The sequence below is a fragment of the Myotis brandtii genome, unplaced genomic scaffold (genome assembly GCF_000412655.1).
Source record: "Myotis brandtii unplaced genomic scaffold, ASM41265v1 scaffold499, whole genome shotgun sequence".
In the NCBI taxonomy this organism is placed as follows: Eukaryota; Metazoa; Chordata; class Mammalia; order Chiroptera; family Vespertilionidae; genus Myotis; species Myotis brandtii.
Window position 1 is genome coordinate 1,650,606 of NW_005369027.1, and position 26,500 is coordinate 1,677,105.

Below are 26,500 nucleotides of genomic sequence, written 5' to 3' on the forward strand. Positions count from 1 at the left end.
GGATCTTGCGCAGCCACTCCTGGGTGCTGATGGCCTGCAGGCGCTACTTCAGCTCAGCCTGCAGGCTCCGCTTGGCACGCTCACAGCTGTCACCACTGCCATGTGGGGAGTACAGGCCGCCTTCCGCCGGCCTGCCTCCCATGTTCAGAGGCTCTCTGGGCTGCTCACCTGCCCAGAGTGACTGGGGCTGGGCGGAAGCCAGGCATCCTGCCCTACCCAACCCCGGCCGATCCGCCCCTGTTCGAGCTGCCGCCCCGTCGGGAAGGGTCACGGATCCAAGTCCCGGGACCGCGGACAGCCTCAGGCACTGCCCCCCGCCCGGCAGGGTCACGGATCCGGTCCCAGGACCGTGGACAGTCTCAAGCACTGCCCCCTTCCCGGCAGGGTCACAGATCCGTGTCTTGGTCCCGTGGTGCCCGCCAGGTCACGGATCTGGGTCCCAGACCACGGATAGCCTTGCCCACTGCTGCCCCGCCCGCCAGGTCACGGATCCGGGTCCCAGACCGCCGACAGCCTCAAGCACTGCCGCCCACCTGCCAGGTCACGAATCCGGGTCCCGGGACAGCGGACAGTCTCAAGTGCTGCCCCCTGCCCGGCAGGGTCACATATCCGGGTCCCGGACCGCAGACAGCCTTGCCCGCTGCCGCCCGCCTTCAGTATGCAAATTAGCCGCCATCTTGTTGCTTCAGGGTGGGGGTCCCGCTTGGGTGCCTGGCCAGCCTGGATGAGGGGCTGAGGGCCGTTTTCAGGGTGGCGGGCGACTGAAGCTCCCAACCTCTCCTTTTTTACTTTTTTTTAATTCTGGGATTTATTTACCTTTTATGGCTATCACTGGAGCTGAGATCCGGCTTTAGCTCTGAGGCCCGGCTGCAGCTCTGAGAAATCTGCGTTTGTTCTATAATTAAAACAATGTTGTGGTCCTGCTGGCTGAAGCTCGGCTGGCTGACAGCAGGTTTCTAGGTTTTGTTTAACGTCTATATTTGCAACATTGTTTCTTAGACTGCAGCTCAGAGGCCGGCAGCGGCAGGCGGGGAACCTTGGCTTCCTCCTTCACTGGAGCAAGCAAGCCTCCTGTTTGCTTCAGCTGCCTGGCTGCCGGACGCCATCTTTGTTGGCAGTTAATTTGCATATCGCCCTGATTAGCCAATGGGAAGCGTGTCAGAGGTACGGTTAATTACCATGTTTGTCTATTATTAGATAGGATTGTATTATTTCCCATACAAACAACTGTAAACTTATTTTTGCTCCACCCTGTATATAGAATACTGCATGCCACATTGAATGTACCAAAGACTGAAATGTATGCAAAATGAAAAACACAAAACATGGATCATGAAGTCCAAAAGAGGATACTTTAAAAAAAATTAATAAATTGGCAACACTTGGGAAATTAAAAAAAAACATGAGGTTAAAAAGAACAAGAAAGGATAATTTAAATAAAGGATATCACTATAGAACCCATAAACATGAAAAAAAATTCTATGATAATACTGTTAGGTAGATTAAAACAATAATCCCACTTCTTTATTACCCTGTAGTGTTGAACATGCACATTCTTGTCATGGTGGATGAGCACCATGTTTCTCCCCTACCTTAACTTTACGTTTGGCTATGTAATTTCTTTTTGGTCAATAAAATTTACTAAACGTGATGCAAGCAGAAGCTTGAGATGTAGATGTACAAGTGCCACCACCAAGATAATAAAATACAAGTAATAGTGTTTAATAAGAGTAACATTAAAAACTTAATATTGCCCTGGCTGGGTGGCTCAGTTGGTTGGAGCATTGTCCCATACACCAAAAGGCTGAGGGTTTAATTCCCAGTCAGGGTACATACCTAGGTTGTGGGTTTGATCCCTAGTTGGGGCTCATACAGGAGGCAACCAATTGATGTTTCTCTCTCTCTCTCTGACTCTCTAAATCAGAAAGGAATAAGTAAAATTATCTCTGTATAGTAGTGACTCAGTTGGCTGGGCACCATGTCATGCACCAAAAGGTTGCCAGTTTGATCCCCAGTGGAGGGCATGCAGGAGGCAGCCGATGGATATTTCGTTCTCACACTGATTATTTCTCTAGAACTCTCTCTGCCCCTTCCTCTCTCTTAAAAAAAAAAAAAAAATTAGTAAAAAAACTATATAAATAAATGAAAAGACATCCCATATTCATGCATTGGAAAACTTAATATTGTTAAGATTTCAGTATTTCTCAAAGTGGTCTACAGATTCAATGCAATCCCTATAAATCATGAAAAAGCAAATTAAAATCATGATTAATACAACATATCCAAGAATTTAAAATTTTCAAAAGTCTGACAATACCAAATGGTGACAAAGATACTGTCAGGAATTCTCATGCAATACTAATGGGAATGTAAAATGGTATAACCACTTTGGTAAATAGAGTGACATTAACTCGCAAAATTCAAGTTAAGTATCCTCTACAACCGAGCAATTCTATTCTAGGTATTTACTATAGAAATACAAAGGTTTATGTATATCATATAATAAATGTTCAAAGCAACATTATTTGTAATTACCAATAACTGGAAACACCCAAATGCCCATTAATAATAGAATAAGTACATAATTATGTATGTTTATAATTAAATGAAACACAGCAATGAGACCTAATGATGAGGAGCCACAGCTACACACATATGGATAATCATGTAAGATGTTAAAAAAAAGTTCACCGAAGGTTACCTACAATGTGATTCCATGAATCTGATGCTAACAGTTGGCAAAATTAAGCTATATTGCATAAGGATACACACAAGGTGGAAAAAATTTAAGCTAAATGGTCAAATTGAGTTAACTCGTCAAAGTACATTTACCCTCTTAGGGTCTATCTACTATAAAACATCAAAGGTAAATATTGATTTTGAAGCTCTTTCATATATTCACTCCCAACAACTGGGAATCAGGAGATCTGTATTCTAATTCAATTTTCACCACTAACTAATCTTATGCATTAAATAATTAATTGGTCAATTCCCTCATCCTTTAAAAAAAAAAAAGGTGAAAACAAACAAAAATGATGGAACTACAGTTTCCCTACAAAATTATTGTTATAGACAATAAATACAGTATCTACACTAATAAAAGAGAAAGATGCAAATTGACCATACTTTCATGATACCCACCAGCCAATCAGGAGTGAGTATGCAAATCAACCCAACAAAGATGGCAGGTTAATTTGCATGCACAGGCACGGCTGGGGGTGGGGCGGGATGACGCAGGCCTTCTGCACCATCCCAGCCGCTCCAGGCCTTTGGGCAGCGTGGGAAGGCGGAAAGGCGGCTCCAGCCGGAGCGAAGGCAGTGCCAGCAGCCAGGGGAAGGAAGGCCCATTCTTGCACGAATCTTCGTGCGGGCCTCTAGTTACATATATATTATTAATATCTTGCCTCAGATAAAGAAAGGTGAAATAATCAGTATAAAAGATGTTTTTCCTGTTACTATGACTCAACAGCAAATTAGGCATTTAGGGGAGAATATTTTTTAACCTTAGCCTACTAGATTCCTGAGCAACTCACTTAAAAAAATCCTACTTTCAGCTGGAACTGCCACCTTCCATTAATTTGCAAAAATGACCAACATAAAGGGAAAGAGGAGAGGCATCCCAATATGTTCTCTAGGCCTTTTAGAAAATATGAAGTTGTTCCTTGTACACCCAAATTTATCAAAAAAAAAAAAAAAAAAAAAAAAGAGGTGATATTGTAGACATCTAGGGAAGGGGCATTGCTCTAATAAGTACTCTAAGAACTGAGACAGCTTCCTAAAACATGTGAAGGAAAACCATCCAAAATAAAAGTATGCCACAGGAAAAGGTTTTGGGGGGTTCAACTGAAACGCCAGCCTGCTCACTCATAAAGATTCACACTTTATAAGAACCAATGGAAAGAAATGTGACCAGCTGTAACCTATACCCTATGAATTTCATGGCATAAGAGGTGTCAAAAAAATAAAAGACCTCTGAACAGTTAAAAAACTTGCTAAATAGTTGTATAATGTTAAAGATACCAAAATACTCTTATATAATAGCTTACCTTCCACAAGCAATCTGAGTGACAATGCTTCCCATAAGTTCAAAAACTTTCCTTGGGTTTATTTCATGACTAGTAGAATTATGACCCAACTGACCATACCCTCCAGCTCCGAAAGTAAACACTCCACCTTCCTAAAAAAGACAAAACCCTTTATCATTAGAAGGTCTGATAAAAGTAAATCATCTTCAGGAAAATAAACTAATCTTAACTATGGAGTCAAATTTTTACTTTTATTATCTTCACAATTTAACAGATGATACCTGACTTTTTAAGGTAAAATATCTTAAAATGAACAGAGTTCCAGATCCATGGCTATATATTTTCACATAGTTTTAAAGTATTGAATTGTGTTCTTGGTATTATATTTAAGTGAAGTCATCTCTGAAGAGATACTAATAGCTACTTTAGCAATGCCTTTCACTGTCATTATATTCTTGTTGAATTCCAAGTACACACCTATAAAATTTCACAAAACCATTAAAAGGTATCATCCTGTTTTCAAACAAGTTATACTTTTAACAGAGTATATATAACCAGAGTGCACAAATATTGCTATTTCTAGCACACAATATAAATGATCCTTAAAAATTTTATTAAAAAGGGGTGGGTGGAGGTGGGAGAGGATATAGGAGGGATAAATGATGATGAAAAAAATTAAATTAGAAAAAAATTATTATAAAATTTATAGCTGGATTAGAGGTTATATACATAAAGTGATCTGTGATGGCAGCTTAACAAACAAGCACAATTAATATTTTTCAATTGTTTTTCTTCATATTGTAGCTATATATATATATAATAATTTATCCTTTTTAACATTTAATAACCTAAGTATTGCCCTGACTAGTTGCTCAGTGGTTAGAGCGTAGCCCACAGACTGAAGGGTCCATGGTTCAATTCCTGGTCAAGGACATGTACCTCGCAGTTTCGGGTTTAATCCCCAGCACCAAATGTGTGGAGGCAACCAAATGATGTGTCTCTTGCCTGTGGATGTTTCTCTTTCTCTCCCCCACCTCCTCCCTCCTTCCCACTCTGAAAAATCAATGGAAAAAATGTCCTCGGGTGAAGATAAAAATAAATAAATAAATAAAAACAATCTAAGTGTTTATACATGTTGTTACATAAGAAAATTGATTTTTCTTTTTAAAACTTTTTGTCATGGAAAAATCTCAAATACACAAAATTAAAGACAAAAATAAACATGAAACGACATATAACCATCACTGCTTCAACAACTGGCAAAAGTTAGATACTTCTTTTTCTCAGATGCCCATTACACAGTACTTTTGTAGAGCGCTTTAAAGCAAATTATGGGCCCTAGCCGGTTTGGCTCAATGGATAGAGCGCTGGCCTGTGGACCAAAGGGTCCTGGGTTCAATTCCAGTCAAGGGCACGTACCTTGGCTGCAGGCTTCTCCCCGGCCTGGGCCCTGGTCAGGGCTCGTGCAGGAGGTAACCAATCGATGTGTTTCTCTCACATCGATGTTTCTCTCTCTTTCCCTCTCTCTGAAAATCAATGGAAAAATATATCCTCAGGTGAGGATTAACAATAAAATAAAATAAAGCAAATTATGGGCCCAACCAGCATGGCTCAGTGGTTCAGCATCAACCTAAGAATCAGAAGGTCACGGTTCGATTCCCGGTCAGGGTACATGCCTAGGTTGTGGGCTCAATCCCCAGCGTGAGGTGTGCAGAAGGTAGCTAATCAATAATTCTCTGTCATTATTGATGTTTCTATCTCTTTCTCCCTCTCCCTCCCTCTCTGAAATCAATAGAAATATATTTAAAGCAAAGTATGGTCAACAAACATTTCACCTATAAATGTTTATGTATCTTCACTGGCTTAAACCTCTAACAGGTAAAAATACATATTACAATATTATTATCACATAAAGTTAATATTAATTTACTTTTCTGGAAAGAAATAATGTTAATTTTTATTTATAATTTTTGTAACTGATATTTCCCCAGTTTTATTCAGATATGACTTAATTTCCAAAAAAATATGAAGTATATAATGGGGTTTGACATCTATAAACATTGTGAAATGACTACTAAGTTAATTAACAAATACATCACCTCACATACTTCTGTATGAATGCTTTAGATCTATTCTTAGCAAATTTCAATTATATAACATAGTATTATTAACTAGAGTCACCATGTTGTACACTGGATCCTCAGAACTTACTCATCTTGTAACAAAGTTTGTATCCTTTGTTCAACATCTTCCCATTTCCCCCAATCTCCTGGCAAACACCATTCTACTGTTACTCTTAATTTAAATTATTTTAAGATTCCACTTATAAATACATTGATGAAATGAACATGGGAGTGCAGTTATCTCTTTGAGATCCTGTTTTCATTTTCTTCAGATATAATTCCAGAAGTGGAATTGCTTGCTCATCCAGTTCTATTTGTAATTTTTTGAGGAACCTCCATACTGTTTTCCTTAATGGCTATGTAATTCACCTTCCAACCAACAATGTACAAGGGTTCTCCTTTCTTTACAACCTTCCCAATCCTTGCCCTTTGTGGGGATTTTTGATTATAGCCATCCTAAAAAATGTGAGGTGATAGCTCATTGTAATTTTAATTTACATCCCCCTGATGACTGTGATGTTAACACTGAGCACCTTTGCCTGTACCTATTGGCCATTTGTGTTCTTCTTTGGGAATATGTCTATTCAGGCCGTTCTCCATTTTTAAATTAGATTATTTTAAGCTATTGAGTTTTATGTGTTCCTTATATACTAGTATATTTAATATTAATCATCAGATTTACAAATATTTTCCCCCATTTCATAGGTTGCCTTTTCATTTTGTTGACTGTTTCCTTTGCAGCGAAGGTTCTTTTTGGTTGATGTAGTCCCATTTGTTTTTATTTTTGCTTTTGATGCCTGCACTTTCGGTGTCGTACCAAGACTAATGTGTGAGAGATTCCCCCCATGTTTTCTTCCAGGAGTTTTTCAGTTTTATGCCTCACATTTAAGTCCTTCTATTTTGAAATTCTATGAGTGGCGCAAGACAGGGATCCAATTTTGTCTCTTACATGTAGATATCGTTTTGCAAACACCATTTATTAAAGACTATCTTTTGCCACTGTGTTCTTGGTGCCTTGTCAATGATTAGTTGACCATATATGTGTGGGTTTATTGCTGGGCTATCCTTTTTGATTGGTCTATGTGTCTGTTTTTATGTCAGTACAGTTGTTTTAATTACTACTTTTATATAATTTGAAACTAGGAAATGTGGTATCTCTAGCCTTTTCTTCATCAAGATTGTTTTGATTATTCTGGGTCATTAGTGATTCCATACAAAGTCTTAAATTATTTGTTCTGTTTCTGCAAAAAAATGCCATAGGATTTATGATAGGGATTGCACTGAATCTGTAGATCACTTTGAGAAGGGTAGATATTAAGAATATTACTTCTTCCAATCCAAGAACATGGGATATCTTTCCATTTATTTGTATCTTCTTCAATTTCTTTCATTGATGTCTTATGCAGTTTTCAGTGTACAAGTCTTTCACCTCGGTTAAATTTGTTCCTAAGTATTTTATTGTTTTTTCATGCTATTTTGAATGATATTGCTTTCTTACTTGTTATATTTATAACCCAAAAGGGAGCTAAATTAAAGTTAGGCAGAACTATGCATGAGTGGGATAGATATACACAGCATGGCAAGCCTGACAAACTTAAAAGGAATTCTTTTATTCAAAATATTATTTAAGCAGTATTTCACACAAAGCTGAATAACTGAACAATATATATTATCATCATTTAACAGATAATAATTCACATTTCATAACATAGGACACGTTTGGAAATTAAGGTAAACTGTTTTTGAGAATAATAATCTAGGTCCTTTTCCAAGATAAATTTTTTTTAGATATTGATAACACTCATTTTAATGTACATATTAGGAAAACATTTACTAATTATGAAATAACTTTTATGAGTAATAATAAAGAAGTTTTATAGGAGTACAATACCTTGGTTAGTGCAGCAGTATGATCTTCTCCACAACAAATATAAACTATTTTCTGAGTTCTTAGTGACTTTAGTAAATTAGGAACATACCTATCTGAAAATTCCAACAAGAGACATTAACAATATTTAATTAAAACTCTTCTACAGTGTTTCCTCTATAGCTTCCCAAGCTCAGTGGACAGTGATGACTAAATAATTTCAACCACGATTCAATGATTTTTGCAATACAAGCCTACTAAGTTGGGTCGCCAGACCTTTCTATTCTACTGTGATGAAGCAGGGATTTAAAAAGAGTAATTTAAGTGAACTGCTTAAACACAAATCAGCAACCAAGGAATTAGAAAGCTATCTGACTATTTCTAATCCATACACATACTTTATATTCACCTCCTGGTAATTAAACTCATAGGATATTTGAAAATTATACTTTCTGCTATTTTCAAGAAGAGATATAATGCCCTACCCTATTTTTCTTATGCAGAAAAAAATTTTTTTTAAATTATTTTTGAGAGTATTATTTGATTATCATTACCAGTTACTACTAGACCAACAACTCACTTTTGTTATTACAATTATGTTGAACTTTATGAACTCAGTTTCTGTATTTCAAGTACTGGCATTTGACCTAATGTAGTTAAGAAAAATCAATTCCAAGGTACCAATTTGTTTCAAGTAGTTATAATTTTTTTAATTCAAAATGTTTATTTTCAAGACTCTAGCATTAATGTTAAAAGTGAAGCACAAACTAAAGATTAATCCAGATTATTTTACTAATTCCTTGAAAATTTCAAAGATTAATGCTTTGTTACTTTTCAAAATAATTGTATTGCTTCTTTTCACCAATGTTGGCCTATAATGTGGCTACCAATTTGAAGTAATTTTTTTCAATTCTCTTTTAATGAACATCCAACAGCAAAGAATTTTTGTGCAGTTATAATTTCTATAGTTTATTTTATGATAAAATGTTATTTTTTTGGCCTCCCACCATCCCCCAAATTATCATCAAATGAAATTTTAAAATTTCAGTACATTTCTCTTTGACACTAAGAATCATTGATCCATTTCAAAAGATCATCTCTTCTTAAAAGCACATTTATAGTAATGAGAACCTACCATTTTCATCATTAAGACCTAATTGACCAAATTTGTTGCGTCCCCATCCAAAGATAGCTCCAGAAAGGGTGAGTACAAAACTATGGGCTCCTCCTGCTGCAACTTGCATGAAAGGGATTCCAATCAAAGACTTAATCAGTTGTGGTGAAGCTTGCTTTTTACAGTCAGTGCCTAAACCCAATTGGCCATATTTATTCTGTCCCCAAGAGAAAACTTCACTTGCTGTAAAACAAAAATCATAAAATTAACGATTTCTCTCATACACAGTTTCATTTGAAGATCATCAGTTATTTTGAGATATTCTTCCTCTTATCAGATGGAAACACATATTCCTCTTAAGTTTATTTCTTATATGGAAACATAATATTACCTAGAAGAACATTCTATATTTAGTATACTTTAAGTTGACTGACTTTAGTGATGAATGGTAAGTCAAGTAACTTTATTCTCCTCAGGAAAGGACCATTTCTTTTTAATATTCCTCAGGTTTTACTTTTATTCTATGATTTCTCCCAAGAGGCACTCATCCAAGCTCAAGGTTTCAGCTATCAATAATATGCTAGTAGCATTCGTCAAATAGATCCACTCCCCACCATCTCAACTGGTTCCTATAATAGTTTGGTCTGCTTGTCACTTTTGTCCCCACACTGCCACCCTCTTTTGCAACTTTAAACATATTTTTTATTTATTTTTATTAAATAAATAAATGAAACTAATACATTAAACTAATAACTGATTCACTAACAACTGATTTTTAAAAATTCATACTATAAAATAGTACGCGCTTAAAGTAAGTCTCCCTCTAAAATTAGACCTTTGGTTGCTCTCCCAAGAGATAACTACTCTTTACCAATTACTGATAAGTACTTCCAGAAATAATCTATGCACATACTAGCAGGCATTTGTACATATACATAGAAATATAAAAATGCAGATTTGATACTGTTGCTCACCTGAAAAATGCCGATTTTTTGCACTTGCTGTTCCTTTCGCCTAAATTTCCCCTTCATCTTTGTCTAATTCATTTCCACTCTCCCCCAGCAGGAAGCTCTCTCTGATCTCTCAGATTAAGTTCAGTCCCTCACAGTGGTTCTCAACCTTCTGGCCCTTTAAATACAGTCCCTCATGTTGTGACCCAACCATAACATTATTTTCGTTGCTACTTCATAACTGTAATGTTGCTACTGTTATGAATTGTCATGTAAATATCTGATATGCAGGATGGTCTTGGGCGACCCCTGTGAAAGGGTCGTTCGACCGCCAAAGGGGTCGCGATCCACAGGTTGAGAACCACTGCTCTATTACATGTTCTAAATATCCTAAGGATTTTTTCTTTACAGTCTTTTTTCATAGTATGTAATCACAGTGTTATTTGTGTGACTGTATCCTAAGGGCTAGAAGTGTACTGCTTATCACTGAATGTTGCACACTCTAGCAGCAGTTCTCAACCTGTGGGTCGAGAACAATGAAAATACATCCTGCATATCAGATATTTACATTACGATTCATAACAGTAGCAAAATTACAGTCATGAAGTAGCAATGAAAATAATTTTATGGTTGGGTGTCACCACAACATGAGGAACTGTATTAAAGAGTCGCGGCATTAGGAAGGTCGAGAACCACTGCTAGAGTGTCTAGTTCATACTAAGTGGTCAAAAGGAAAGACAGAAAGAAAATGAGAGAGAGAAAGATTCACTCAGTAAATAAGACACTGTACTAAGATTAAACCTGAACAAGGCAAAAGATTACCTACCTATGAGTCAAAATAGAAAACTGCCCTCAACAGTAAAACGTCTGGGTTTAAATTTATTATGGATCTACCTACCAAAATATTAAAAGAAAAGTTGACAAAGTAACAATAAAGAATATAGGGATGCCAGTTTCCCAACTACTTATAAAAGTCTAAATTCCTTACTATGGGATTTAAGGCCCTTTGTAATAGATTTGTTTTTACTTCAGTTTCAACTAAAGTATGAGCATGTCTCCCATGTTCTCACAATACCCACATAAAACTACATGTCAATACTCAAATAAACAAAATAGTTCCCTGATTTTATGCCTTTACTAATACTATCACCTTAGCCAATCCTCAACATTTTCCCTAGCTGTTTCTAACCATTTCTCCAATTCTGAATAAATTCTTCTCATCTTTCAAGACTTGCATCAAATACATATCCCCTCATTATTGCTACTAATTCTACTGACTGGAACTAACTACACTTTTTCTTCATTCCTCTTGCATTTTACTTTTACCTTGTCCAAAGTAGCATCTATATATATAAAAGCCTAAGTGACCATCCAACCGGTAGCTATGATGCGCAATGACCACCAGGGGACAGACACTCCGAATGGTAGCTATGATGCACACTGACCACCAGGGGGCAGACACTCCGACCAGTAGCTATGACGCGCACTGACCACCAGGGAGCAGATGCTCAATGCAGGACCTACCGAGCTGCGGTGACTTGGCAGCTGTGGTTCTCGAGTGATACATTAGGAACCAGAGAGGAGGAAGCCTGATTTTGGGGTGCATCACCCGAGAACCACCCTCCTGCAATCCAGGACCCCTCGGGGGATGTTGGAGAGCTGGTTTTGGCCCGATCCCTGCAGACCAGGCCGAGGGACCCCACCGGTGCACAAATCCATGCACCGGACCTCTAGTGTGTGTATGTGTATACATATTTTTTTCCCCCTTAATTTATAGCTATTTATTTGTATATCTGTCTCTTCCACTAGATGGTATGTTCCTTAAAACTTAACTTATCTTAAGATAAGTCTCTTAACATATTGCAGACCAGTAGTTTTATTGCTAGCTTTATCCACTGGCCAGATAAGTTTCTATTGAACGAGTACAAAAAACCTTTTACATAAATGTTAAAGGCACGCTTTAAAATTAAATACCCATTGCATTTTGAAGTTATTTATTACATGTTCTTACAAGCTAATATCTTTTTAAAGTATGATACTTTGTAAAACACTGTGTAATATGAAGTGAGAATTCTCGTGATCCGTCCGCAATGTGTTAACTTATCTATATTTTCCTACAGCTCTAACATAGTGCTTCGTTCATAGTAGGCCTCACCAGACATTTAATAAATTAAAATAATAACATAATATTAATAATGAAGCTACTGGAACTTATTTTTAATGGTAAAAATGAACATATGGCAGTTTCTTAACTAACCCAAGTTACAATCCTTAGCTGGCATATGAAAAAATTAAACTAATAAGAAAGGAAATCAAACAAAGCTAATAGGAATCTTGGCCTCTGTTTATGTGTGAAATCAAATGAGATTAGGCAAGTTATAATTTTCCCCAGCTATGAAGGAATAGCATTTAACAAACTAAAGAAACAATTAGACACAAAAATAAATGTCATTCATGGCTATATACTAGCAATATATAATCTGACAATGACACCATGCAACAACAAAAAATATCAAATACCTATGGAAAAGTCTAATAAAAGGAGCCTAAGTCTTCTCCATAGAAAACAAAAAAATACTACTGAGAAAAATTAAAAGATTAAAGTAATGGCCAGAACCGGTTTGGCTCAGTGGATAGAGCGTCGGCCTGCGGACTGAAGGGTCCCAGGTTCGATTCCAGTCAAGGGCATGTACCTTGGTTGCAGGCACATCCCCAGTAGGAGGTGTGCAGGAGGCAGCTGATCGATGTTTCTCTCTCATCGATGTTTCTAACTCTCTATCTCTCTCCCTTCCTCTCTGTAAAAAATCAATAAAATATATTAAAAAAAAAAAAGATTAAAGTAATGGAGGTATACAGCATGTTCAGGAACTAAAAGACATTGTGTAAAGACTTTCTTCAAATTGACTTATAGAGACAATGCAATCCCAATCAAAATCCCAATAGTTTGTGCATCTGTGGAAACTGTCAAGCTAATTCTAAAACGTTTATGGAAAAGAATCAAGAATCAGGGCAATTTTAAGAAAGAACAAAGTTGGAGGACTTTCTGCTCAATTAAAGTATCAAGTAATAAAACTGAAAAAGGAAAATAAAATAAAAACAATGCTTACCTTTAGAAAGTGCAAGTGAATGATAATAACCACAAGCAACTTGTACTATCTGGATATCTGATAAACATTTAATATTTCTAGAAAAGAAGAAGAGAGATCAGGATCAGTTAATTCCATTTATTAAATTGATCCTAAATACTATTCATATATGCTATTTCTTGACCACCTACTATGCACAAGTTGTTTCCTACCAACCTAGCAGTTCATGTTATTTTTTACACATGCCCAATTTACCAAAAATTTATGCTAAAGTCAGTACACAAAATATAGACATAAAGAAAATTAAAAGCATGATGAGAAAATACTTCGAAAGAACATTTAGCAAACTATGTGCATACCTCAAATATCCCTCAGAGTGCTTTTACAATTTCTTATATCGTCAAAATTTTTTAAAAAATTTTTAAAAAGCTTAACACATAAAACTTGTAATATATTTGTAAAACAAATGTACATGATCTAATTTGTCTAAAATTGATGTCTGGCCTAGTTTAATATATGTTCTCTTCTATCAGGTTAAGAACAAATAACATTCCTATTATGTGAATTGCTACCAATTCACAAATTTGAAATCAATTCCTTTTGGTCCCTTTGCTTTGCATCTAAATCAGTGACATTCAACTTAATTCCTTACCAGGAAAATTTAATCAATACACACTTATTATCACTGACATGTTCGGTCATATTTCTGCTGTCTTGCGTTTTTTCCTTATATTTTTATAGTTTCTTTTTTTCTCCCATTTCTGATTTTTCCTTAACTGCAATATGATTTCTCAAACAATACAAAAATCAAGTAACTGCATCAAACATCCCAGGTTTTTCTTAAGCAGTTCCCTTTACCTGATCATTCTATTATTTTTACTGAATGAGTGTTTTCAAGAAAAAAAGTGGGAAGGAAACATACGTTTCTTATTTCCCTTTACCTGATACTGCCACCTGACCTGATTCGACCAAATGAAAGTCCGGAGCAAGTTCTGACCAGAGAGTCGATACACATGATTTTCGGGAGGCAGCTTCAGCAAATCAAATTTTGAGCAGGAGAAAGATGAGTTACTCTAATCCCATATTATTATATTAAAAATATTTTTATTTAGTGGATTTATGTCTTAAATATAAAACCTGAAAGTTACGTTGCTATAATTTAGCAGAATCCAACAAGTTAGAAGGATCTAATGTACCCTCAGATTTTCAAAAGGTAGCAAAATGCTCATTTTTCTGCAATTACCAAAATCAAACATTGGCAATGCAAAAACAGGAATTAATCAAGTCCAATTTGCAAACCAAGTAAAACACGTCAAAAACTACATTCTTATAGTACCCTGTGTCTTTTCCTTCGCAGCATTTATCACTATTAATTACTGACATACTTATTCATTTATTACCAGTGTACTGTTAAACAATAAACTCTCTGAAGGCAGATTATGTGTCTTATACCCACACAATCCCTGGCATCTACCCCAGTGCCTTACAAAAAGTATGTAATGAATACACTGTTAAAGAGTAAGTTTATAAAGTCTTCGAGACTTTAGTATTAAAACTATTTTAACATATATTTAAACCTGAGTGAAATGAAGAAAATGAATTCTGATCAAGCTGTTGGATTTCTACAGTCCAAAAACAGCTGTTCTCACAAGGATCATATCACACCTATGTCTGATAAATAGAACTTTAAAAAATAAGCTACAAATTTAATACAATTATTTTTCTAAAGTTTGCATGGGAAAGGATGTATTTCCAGTTACATTAAACTAAAGATAGTAAAATCAGTCTTAACTTTTTAAAAATAAAAGTATAACTTATATTCTACATAAAAAGAAATAACTAGCCAAAAATTCAGGTCTACAGAGACCACTGATATTGATAATTTCAGTCTTTTTCAAGAATGGATTATTTCAAAACATAACAAAATTAGAAGTAGAAAAAGATTATCAAAGTAGTAAGAATTTTAAATTTCCAATTATTAGTTTTACATTCTTTAATTTTAAAGTATCATTTAATTTACGTACTCATCTTTTAGCATAAACATGGATTTTGTTCTCAAGAAAGTACAGTCTAATGTGAATCCTCACATTTCTGATCACTGTTATGAAAATCATAAACAGTAATTTTAAAAAATCTATTTGTATATATTTGAGTTTCCTCCTGTCTTCGATACATTTTATTCAAAATATATGTGAAATTTACAAAGCTGGCTGACGTCTCTAAGAATCTAGACAAAGCCTTGCATCTAAAAAGTGATATGGTACTGAAACTTAAAAAGAAAAAAGTATTGGCAGTCTTTCATAAAAGTATATTTTTACTGAAATATTAAATTGACCTTTAAAACTTGGAAATATCAGTAAAAACAATGTTTATGTCACAATAAACCAGACAGACCAGTCTACAAAAAAACGGATGAGCTTGAACAGGAAAAATGACAACACAGCTTAATGTTAATATAGATATTTAACAAATACAAAAACAGAATTTTAAAGCAAAGGCCTCAAGTTAAGATCTCTTTCAGGTCCCCATCTGGGCTCATAAAATAGTAAAGTCACAAACACATAATTTATTACTGAGCAACCTTCAAATAAATAGACATACAATAAAATTCTCCCTTTACAGTTATCTTTCTTCCCATTTACTAATCATCTACAGCAGTGGTTCTCAACCTTCCTAATGCCGCGACCCTTTAATACAGTTCCTCATGCTGTGGTGACCCCCAACCATAAAATTATTTTCGTTGCTACTTCATAACTATAATTTTGCTACTGTTATGAATTGTAATGTAAATATCTGATATGCAGGATGTATTTTCATTGTTACAAATTGAACATAATTAAAGCATAGTGATTAATCACAAAAACAATATGTAATTATATATGTGTTTTCCGATGGTCTTAGGCGAACCCTGTGAAAGGGTCGTTCGACCCCCAAAGGGGTCGCGACCCACAGGTTGAGAACCGCTGTTCTACAGATTACTGACTGAAATCTCATATACCAGAAGTGAATAGAAACAAAAATGTAAGTAGTGAGAATTAAGACACCAGTGGAGTAAAAATGAGGGAAAACTAGAAAGCTCTGCCATGAATCATGGTTGAGAATATTAACTTAGAAAATCTAACATGTACGTCTCTTTTCAATCCTAAAACCACAAAATTTTTTAAATCTTAAATTAAAAACCCCATTCTACAACAATTACTTTTGGGAGAAAATAAAAACAGAGAATATGACAAACATGTGGTCACTATGTTTCTATGAATGCTTTGTATTATCTAGCCAAAAACCACTGGTTGCAAAATACCATTTTCTGAAAGAAATCAAATTTGAAATGACTAAAAGAATTTAGTTTACTTAGTTAAAAAAAAAAGTTTTTTTCCCCAACAGAACCATCATTAAGAGACATGAAAAGCATAATGGGAATACTTATTTGTTTCACCGCTCCAAGTATTTAATTGTTATCGCAAAAGAAACAAGGGGGAAGAAATTTGTTGAGGTCTGTGAAATTTAGTTACAGGTTCAATAAAAAAAAAAAAAAAATAGGTGATTGTGATGTATCTCAACAGTTTATTACTACAACAAATATAAAATGTCAGAACAAAGATAAAAAAACTTTTAATATGTTACAACACAGGGAAGGTTACAGGCTTATTAAAGGAGCTACCTTTCCCTAATTTAAAAAGATCAACAACAAAAAACTCATTTCTAACAATGATGAGAGTTCCTATTCTGATATATATTAGTAGTTCTTGTGCTCCATTTTCTTATCCAAGTATTACTTCATATCTCTTAAACCAAAATCAACATCAATTTTAAATTAAATACAAAATATCTAAATGTGTGCTTAAAAAGTGCTACCTAAAATTAGCTTAATTCCTTGGTTCACTGGAGATTTCTCTTTTGTCCCTATAACTATTAGGAAGAAAGAGCAAGAATTTAAGGAGGCAAAAAAACTATATAATTTTAAAAACTAAGCATGACTTCATGTATTATTTATTTATCTAAAATAAATTAGATGTTTTTATTTAAATCTTTATATTTTTACCCAGATATGTTCTTACAATTTTTAACATTAAAACAATGATTATGCCTTATGTAAATCTTTAAGGCTACAACATTGATGAAGCATTATTTATTTTTCATTTTAAAATAATTCTATGATGACTTTAATGGTTAACATAAATTAAATTATGGTCACTGCTATATAAAAAAGTGGAAAGTAGCTGAATTATTTTTACACTAAGCATGTGGAACTTTTTTGTATGTGGAACTTCTGTACTGAATAAAAACAATAAACACTAAAAAAACAAGATAGAGAAACATGCAACCAATCAATATTTACTATGTCAATAGCTGGGCTAGTCAAGATATGTGGGGGAAAACAAAAGTATATAAAAAACGGGGCACTCCACCCAAATTAAAGGTAAGAACCTAACTAGTAAACTTCAGAATTCAAAGGGGAGATATAATAGGTGTCAACTTTTACATGCCCAAAGTATACAGGAAAATTTAATAATAAATTTATGATAAAAGATTATTAAAGACCTCTTTTTGGTCACCTTTGTTACCTGGGTACTCTGATACATTCCTCTGATCCTAGCAGGCCAAGTTGTCCATCAGAATCGAGACCCCAAGCATACACCTGGCCCTTGTCATTTAGTGCTAATGTATGAGCTTCTCCACATGAAACAGCTATAATATTTTGGGCATCCAGGGCAACAACCTGCTCTACAGAAATCAAGGAGAAAAACATATTCTAGTTTAGAACTACCAATGGAAATAAAACATAATCTTCATCTTGCATAAAAAAGCTAAGGAAATGCTGAAATACAGACTAAGTATAACTTTAGTTATTCTGAAAAATCTAGCAAATATGTTCCATACAAAGTTTTCATTGTGGAATATACATATATATCATAGTGCATGATTGACTCAGAATATAGGGTGTTGCAAAAAAAATGTATACACACATTTTGAATAACTATATAGGCAGTGTTTATTAAAATACATTTCATTTTCAAAATTGAGCTACCAGCTGTTAAAGTGTGCACATATTTTGGGGGGACACCCTGTATTAAGTGACTTGAACATTTGGGGGAAATGTTAAGGGTTTATAAAGATTCTCTCAGAAAGTGATCTTCATTCAAAGCCATTATCAATATAAGAGAGTCCAGCTGAAAAGGGAATCACTTAAATAACCTGGGCTGGTTTTTTTTAAAGTAATAAAATAATTGACGCATACATTACCATATAGATACCACTATGGAGTGATTCTGAATTTAATGAAATAATCTGAATTGGCAATTTCTGATAGGAAACAAATTTTTTACAGAACTCATAAATGAAGCATCTACTGGTTATGCTGAGAATTGAAAGGCAATGTGACCACAACAAACGGGTTTTAGTTTATCGACTGCCATTTTAACATCAAAGACATAAAAACTCCATATGTGGTTAAAACGTGCTCAAGTTTTAAACTAAGAATTAATTCTAAATACTGGCCCTTCATAAGACTATCAGTAACCACTGACAAATCAGTCAAGAAAGTGAAATTGTGTCCTTAGTCCTAAAATGTGCAATGTCTTATCAGTTTACTAGTACCACAAGTTTTTGTTTGTTTTGTTAATCCTTACTCGAGGATATTTTTTCCATTTATTTTTAGAGACTGGAAGAGAGGGAAAGGAGAAAAAGAAACACATAGATTGGTTGCCCGCCCCCCGCCCCCCGCCCCCCGCAACCAGGGCCTGGGAAGAACCTGCAACCCAGGTATGTGCCCTTGACTGGGAATCGAACCTTCCACCCTTAGATGCGAAGGGCGATGCTCTATCCATTGAGACACACAGGCCAGGGTCCACCACGAATTATTTTATGATGCCACTTAAAATTAATTCTTTTAGCTTAATAAGAAAGCTATAAATTTTTCTTTAATAAACTGGAAGCCTCGTGTTGAAGTAGTTAAAATGAATCAAACAGGGTTTCTTCAGAAGCATATTTTAGCTCTGTTTATAAATACAACTGTTCAATAATGAAACAGATCACATCAAGGAGGTTTAAATCCCTATGTATAGAGAAATTAAAATTGTATCTGAATTACTATCCTGTATTTTGGGGTGGGAGGTTAGCCCTAAATAGCCTCTAGGAATCTGTACACCTCTAACAATATTTTAAGTACTTACCTTAAAGTACTATGAGTTAATAACAAGAAGCTGTGAACAGTATGTGGCAATTCATTATACTAATCTCTCACTCTTTGTATGCACGTTTTCATAAAATTATATTGCAGAAACATACAAAAAAGGAAAACAAGATATAACATATTGTCCCCCCCAAAAATTAAGAAAACAAACTTAGAAGTATGGCATCATTTGTTTACATCAAAACATTCCCATAAGTTTTAATTATGATGAAAGAAAGAAAACACAGAAGAGATCTCTACTCTCTCACAGAGGCCCCAGAAATAAGTCAATGTTTCTCCAAAACAATCTTCAAGGGTAACTAGTGAAAAGCAGAAAATGTTAGGATGACAAGAGGAATGAATGATTGGTTGGTTAAACAATAATAAACAAAGAATACCTAAATTAGAGAGCAATGGCTATAAAATCAAAGGCACTTAAAATCCAAGAAACAATCATTCATACTAAACAGTAATAGCGTATAATACTTCTTGTGCTCCAAACTCTAGACACACAAAGACAAATAAAACAAGAATTCTAGCTCTCAAAGAGTTTACAATGTATAAAATAACAGGTGGGATAAAGGATTGTGATTAAGTGCTAAGATAAAAGATATACAAAAGGGACATGGGAATTATTAAAGCCTTGAAAGATACCGGGAAGAATTTTGGAAGACACTTAAAGTCCTGAGTTAAGGAAAGAGGAAGAGATTCCATGTACCCATTTGAGAAAATTCAATTTATTATATAGCAAAACAAACTAAAAGCAGTAAAAAGACTGATAACATAAACAGGGAAATAATATGTTCACTTAGAATTCATAGAGCCAGACAATTTTTTAAAATGTATTTTTATTGAGTTCAGAGAGGAAGGGAGGGGGAAAGAGAGAAACATCAATGATGAGAGAGAATCATCCATCGGCTGCCTCCTGCACACCCTCTACTGGGGATTGGCAGCCCAGGCATATGCCCCAACCGTACCTTCCTGGTTTATAAATTGACACTCAACCACTGAGCCATGCCAGCAAGGCAAGACACACACTTTTAATTTATGTACTTATCTATGTGGTTTTTAACCTTTTATTATAAAAGTTTACATTTATCAAGAGAATGAGAAAACAAGCACAGACTGTGAAAAAAAAAATTGCAAAAGACATCTAATAAAGGACTATTATCCAAAATACAAGAAAAAACTCTAAACTCAGTAAGAAAATGAACCCAATTAAAAAACAGTCCAAAATCTGACCAGACACCCCACCAAAAAAGAAGTAGATGGCAAGTTAAACATATGAAAGGATGGTCTATATCATAAGTCATCAGGGAATTTGTAAATTAAAATGAGATACCACTATACACCTATAAACATGGCCAAAATTCAAAATGCTGACACCACCAAATGCTAGCAAGGATATAGAGCTATAGATCTCTCATTGCTGGTGGGCATGCAAATGGTACTGCCACTTTGGAAGAACAGTCTGGCAGTTTCTTACAAAACTAAACACACACTTATCATAATGATCCAGCAATTTCGCTCCTTGGTATTTACCCAAAGGAGTTGAAAACTTATGTCCACACAAAAACCTTCCCACGGGTATTTATAGCATCTTTATTCATAATTGTCAAAACTTGGAAGCAACCAAAACGTCCTTCAGTACATGAATGGATAAACTGGTACATTGAGATGATAGGATATTATTCAGCACTAAAAAGAAATGAGTTGTTATCAAGCCATGAAAAGACATGGAGTAAACTTAAATGTGTGTTTTCTAAGTGAAAGAAACTAATCTGAAAAGGCTACATACTGTATTATTCCAACTATATGACATTCTGGAAAAGGCAAAATTTTGGAGACAGTAAGAAGACCTAATCTGTTGGGGAAAAGGGCACTCATATATTGATAGTGGGAGTTTGATAGTGGGAGTAAAAAATAGAACAACCTTGATGGGAGAGGAAGGTGGCAATACCTAACAAAATATTTTTATTTTCTTTTTGAACCTAGCAATTCCATCTCCAGGAAATTATCCTACAGATACACCTAAGTGATGAAGGGTAGCAGTGTATGCCACCTCAAAATATGCTACTTTGGCATAAGGATTATTTTCAGCTGAAGGCCTCTGAGAATACAAGAAAAGCTCTCTGTTCTGGTATTTGCCTAAAAGCAGGAACATAGACTTGTAAATGTGTCCCCTTTCCCTCTCTACCAGGAAGGGCAGAAGTTAATCACCAGAGACAACTCTGGACCCTTAGAGATGGCACCAGCAAAAGCTACATAAATTTTACTAACTAGCCCGTATTAGTTACCTTCCCACAATTTGCCACCCCAGAAATTCAAAGTCCTTTCTATTTTGTTACTTATCTAAACATTTATTGTTCTCTTTTTAAGATGCTATATAAGCCCACCTTCTAACACCCCTAATCACTCATTACTGAGTGCTCCCCTGTGTAAGTGCAAAGCATGTGTTAATAAACTTGTTTTTTTTTCTCTTTGTTTCTCTTGTTAATCTATCTTTTGTCTAGATAGGCCCAGCTGGAGTACCTAAAAGGACAGGTTATAAATATGTGTGTGAGAGAATGTGTGTATTTATGTATATTTGCAGCACTGTGTATAATAACAAAAGACTAGAAATATTCTAAATATCCACTAAAAAAGGATTTAATGTACACATTGGAATACTGTGCTCTACAAAAAAATAGTGAAGAATTTTTACATGGTGATATGGAAAGATCTCAAGGGCATTATTAGTGAAGCAGAAAAAAATCAAGATGTGGGATAGTGTACATGATTTGCTATTTTTTTCATAAGGAAGAATAACAATATATACTCATATTTGCCTACATCTACATAAAGAAACTTTAGATATACTAAAACTAATAAACATAGTTACCTGTAGGAGGTGTGAGTAGAGGGGGAAATAGGGTAGTTAAATAATAAGAGCAAACTTCATAATGTGTACTTATATTACTTTGATTTGTGAACCATGTGAATATATTGTCTATTCAAAATAAAAATTAAATAGATTGTTAGAGAAAATAGTTAAAGAAATGTATAAAACAGATGTTTTCCCTTTTTAAAACTAACCTAAGCTCTTTTTTCTACATAGTAATAACTCAAGATAAATAATTTTGGTACTTTCAGAATTTTAGTCCCATCCAAGTATTGAGATACCTATTTTGAGACAGTATAACTATTTCAGAAATATATTATTTAAAAAATATTACTCCCTATGACTTCCCATGAGATTGTAGGAGTCAGATTAAGAGCAACAGGATGTGTGACAAATCTGACTCCATTTTACAAGCCAATCCTCCCTCTTAATTGAACCTGGACTCAGTTGCCCTATTTCCCTCAAATTAAAGGATGAACAAAAAGGGGGGAATTATAAGAGTGAAATGCTTGCTCTCTCCAATGACCTTCAGGCTAAATCTCCTGCTATAGATACTCGAATTACTAAAGAAATTCTGCTTGAGGCTTGAGCAACCCCTTCCTCAGGGAAGAGGTGGGGAAATATGCACAAAATAAGGACTCTAGAACCAGACTAAGAGGGTGGGGGTGTGTGGGGGTAGGCCAAAAACAAAGGGATTTTTAAATTTCGAGCTGTTCCTTGGATCTGCTTTGTTGCCTACCTGTCTAAGCACACACCCTTTGCCTCACCCCTCCTTGACAATAAAATATGCCTAAACTCCAGATTCTCTTAAGGTGGATTTGAGAATTAGTTCTCCCATCCTCTCTAGCTAGGCCTTCTAGATCAATAAACCTTTCCTTACTCAAAAAAAGGAAAGGAAAGAAACACTAACAAGTTATATGCCATGGGGATAATATTTAACAGAGGCTTTTCTGCCACCAAATACGTAAAACTGGTAACTTCTTTGTACAATTATTAAACATTACTATTTTTTCCAAATGTCTCATCAAAATGAATAGCTTCAATAATTTCCTCCTAGTATGCTAGAAAGTCAAATCAATGGTACATTGAGACATTTCACATCCAGGTCAAATTCTGGTTAAATGCTTGAAAATAATATGGCTTGAAAAGAAAGTCAATGATAAGCAAGAATGAAAGGGGAATTAATGAACCCAGAAAAAAAGTCACTAGAAAGATTGCCTCAATGATGTCCTGTGTGAGAAAACAGAGTTCATATTAAACCCAACAGCTAATATTGTTTACTATTACCAGATAGTATGCTAACTCTATTAAGTTTTAATCACTGATCTACGTTTGCCATTCAAAGTCAAGTAACACAGTTAAAAAAGGGAGGGATAAGTGAATATTAAATTCAATTTAGGATTGAGTATAGATATATAAGGAAGAGGACAGAAAAAAGAAAAACTTGCCAAGCATGCCCATTAAAAAATAACTGAGTCCTTAGATAAATAAGTGCTACAAGATGGAATTATGAGGATATGATGCTAAGATTGTTGGAAAAGTTTATTAATAGCATGTAATTACAGCTGAGTGTAATTCAGAAATAAGGAATCTGTTTTTTAAAAAATATAGCCCTATCCAGTTTGGCTCAGTGGATAGAATGTCAGCCTGCAGACTGAAGTATCCCAGGTTCGATTCCAGCCAAGGGCACATGCTTGCAGACTCGATCCCCTGCAGGAGGCAGCCGATCAATGATTCTCTCTCATCACTGATGTTTCTCTCTCTCTCCCTCTCCCTCTGTGAAATCAATTAAAAAAATATTTAAAAAATACAAATAATACAGATAAAAATATGTGGCAAAATTTTAACTGTTGGTCATTGTGCTACTCTTTCAACTTTATGCTTCAAAATGTTCATATAAATATTTTGAGCCCTAACCGGTTTGGCTCAGTGGATAGAGTGTCGGCCTGTGGACTGAAGGGTCCCAGGTTCGATTCCGGTCAAGGGCATGTACCTTGGTTGGGGGCACAACCCCAATGGGGAGTGTGCAGGAGGCAGCTGGTCAATGTTTCTCTCTCATCAATGTTTCTAACTCTCTATCCCTCTCCCTTCCTCTCTGTAAAAAATCAATAAAATATATTTTTAAAAAAAAGACTCGTTGTAAAAAATAAATAAATTTTTTTTTGAGAAAAATAACACTGCCCATATCAGTTCACAATATTTCTCTTCAAGGAAAAAAAAAAAAAAAAAAGAAACATTTAGTTCTGGGAGGCACAAAAAGGCAAAGAAAACATTAAGTAAAGGACATTGCCTCGGGAAAGAAAAAATACATTATTCAGAGACAGGAGCAGTAACAGAAAAGAAAAAAAACTAGAGAAATGTAATATATATATATATTCAAGTTGTAAAAACTGATAGCAGATCAGTATTACCTCATCATTACTTCTGGTTCTTTTTAAACTTTTACTGTTAAAATGCAGTATTTTTGAAAACTGATGGCACATCATTTTATTAAGGAGATAATACTCTTCTTTACTCCATAATGCAAATATTATTGTCTTTAGATTTATAAAAACCAATTAAAATGTTCAACCTAATGATGATTTTCATTTCTACTTCATCTATTTCCTCCGAATTACCTTTGTATGCACATGTGATTTCAGCATTTGTTCACTTACATGCTACATCAAATAAATTTTGTTGCATCAACATAAGAAAGAATACTGTTATACATCATTTTAGCCAATACAGGATAGGTCTAGCTTCATGCAAAATGCTAAAAGATACAATCCTTCTTGTTGAATAACTAACTGGATAAGAACATCCTATTTCCTTTAGAACCTAAGAAATATATTCCTCAATTCTTCAGTTTGTGAAAATTCATGTGGAATTATCTCCAAACTCAATGATCAATTTCACCATCATCAGTGGTACTATCCACATTCACTTTCTGATTTATCTAGTAATTGTGAAATAGCTTTCTTTCTCTGTCAATTTTCTTCTCTTTGCCATTAAAGACAGAAAATGAAAATTTCTGCATTCTCAACTGTGGTCAATGAAAGCTACAAAAAAGAAAAAGAAAAGCTACAAAGACGGTGACTACAGGGTTCTTTTATACCTTCTTAAAAGATGATGCAAAACTCTACAAAACTTATGAAGAAAACTGAAGGATGCTAAAGATTGATTTATTTCACTACTGCACCATCTTTCTAGGCAACTCCATCATTATTCTAGTTATAACTTCAGTCATTTTATTTTAGTCTAGTTGGGAATACAATCAATTATTGTTGTTTGCAGTAGTTATTTATGTTCTATGAAGTCACCATGAATACTTATTTAGCAAATAAATCACTGCCCCTACGGAATATTCAGTGTTAGGTTCCTATAAGCTCTGATCACATTTTTGGCAACTGACCAATAGTAACCTTTTATGTGTGTTTCTGTTTGAAGGCATCTTAATTAATATATATTGTTGATTCATTAACATTGAATTCACAGCCAACAGCACTGTAACTCATGCCTCAGTGTATTTCCTTGTAAGGCATATCACAGACTTCTTGGGCTTAGGAACCCTACATAGCACCTTCAGCACTATGCACTATGCTTAGGGATCATTTTAAACTGTAAAATCACCACAACAAAAAGTATAAAAATGCACCCTAGCTGGTTTGGCTCAGTGGATAGAGCATTGGTAGGCCTGCGGACTGAAGGGTCCCGGGTTCAAGTCCAGTCAAGGGCACATGCCTGGATTCCGGGCTCGATCCCCAATAGGGGGCATGCAGGAGGCAGCCTATCAATGATTCTCTCTCATCACTGATGTTTCGATCTGTTTCTTCCCCTCTGAAATCAATAAAACTATATTTTTTAAAAAGTACAAAAATGTGAAAAATGAGGCACTAAATATACTGCGAAAAGGACAGTTGTTTACAGTATTGATAAGGCAAAAGGGTAGAATAAAAAAAATGCTTTTATTTCTCTTTCCTTTTCTTTCCTTTCCCACCCTTTTACTAACAGATGTGTAATTGATTAATCAACTGTATATATTTAACCTTATGTTCTGGCTAAGGTTTTGTTACAGTTCTCAGTTGACCAGGCAAGAACAAAAATATTTTTAACCCAGCCATTTGAGAAAAAATATAAACATTATCATGTCACTCTATATCCTCTGTCATCCACAGATGTTAAATTCTTATGTGGTGTTATTGTGTTCCCAAAGGGTTAAAAAATGGCAAAAAATATTTACACAAAATTGGCAAAAAACAAACACACACACTTCTCTAAAAAAATCTTTAAAATATAAGCC

The 26,500-nt window shown here is 35.0% G+C and overlaps 1 protein-coding gene across 4 annotated transcripts in view; it reads right to left on the reverse strand.

Moving 5' to 3' along the window:
• Positions 1-26,500, reverse strand: part of HERC4 (HECT and RLD domain containing E3 ubiquitin protein ligase 4) — a 101,915-nt gene that overhangs the window by 54,053 nt on the left and 21,362 nt on the right. For 2 of the 4 annotated variants that reach the window (XM_014548161.1, XM_014548164.1), the window contains 6 exons: positions 17,731-17,890; positions 14,107-14,196; positions 13,187-13,263; positions 9,151-9,372; positions 8,040-8,131; positions 4,047-4,177 (listed from right to left, as the gene is read on the reverse strand). In XM_014548161.1, the coding sequence (XP_014403647.1) occupies positions 4,047-4,177; positions 8,040-8,131; positions 9,151-9,372; positions 13,187-13,263; positions 14,107-14,196; positions 17,731-17,890 (772 nt within the window). The remainder of the gene's footprint in view (positions 1-4,046; positions 4,178-8,039; positions 8,132-9,150; positions 9,373-13,186; positions 13,264-14,106; positions 14,197-17,730; positions 17,891-26,500) is intronic. The other 2 variants (XM_014548162.1, XM_014548163.1) reach the window with 1 other exon arrangement.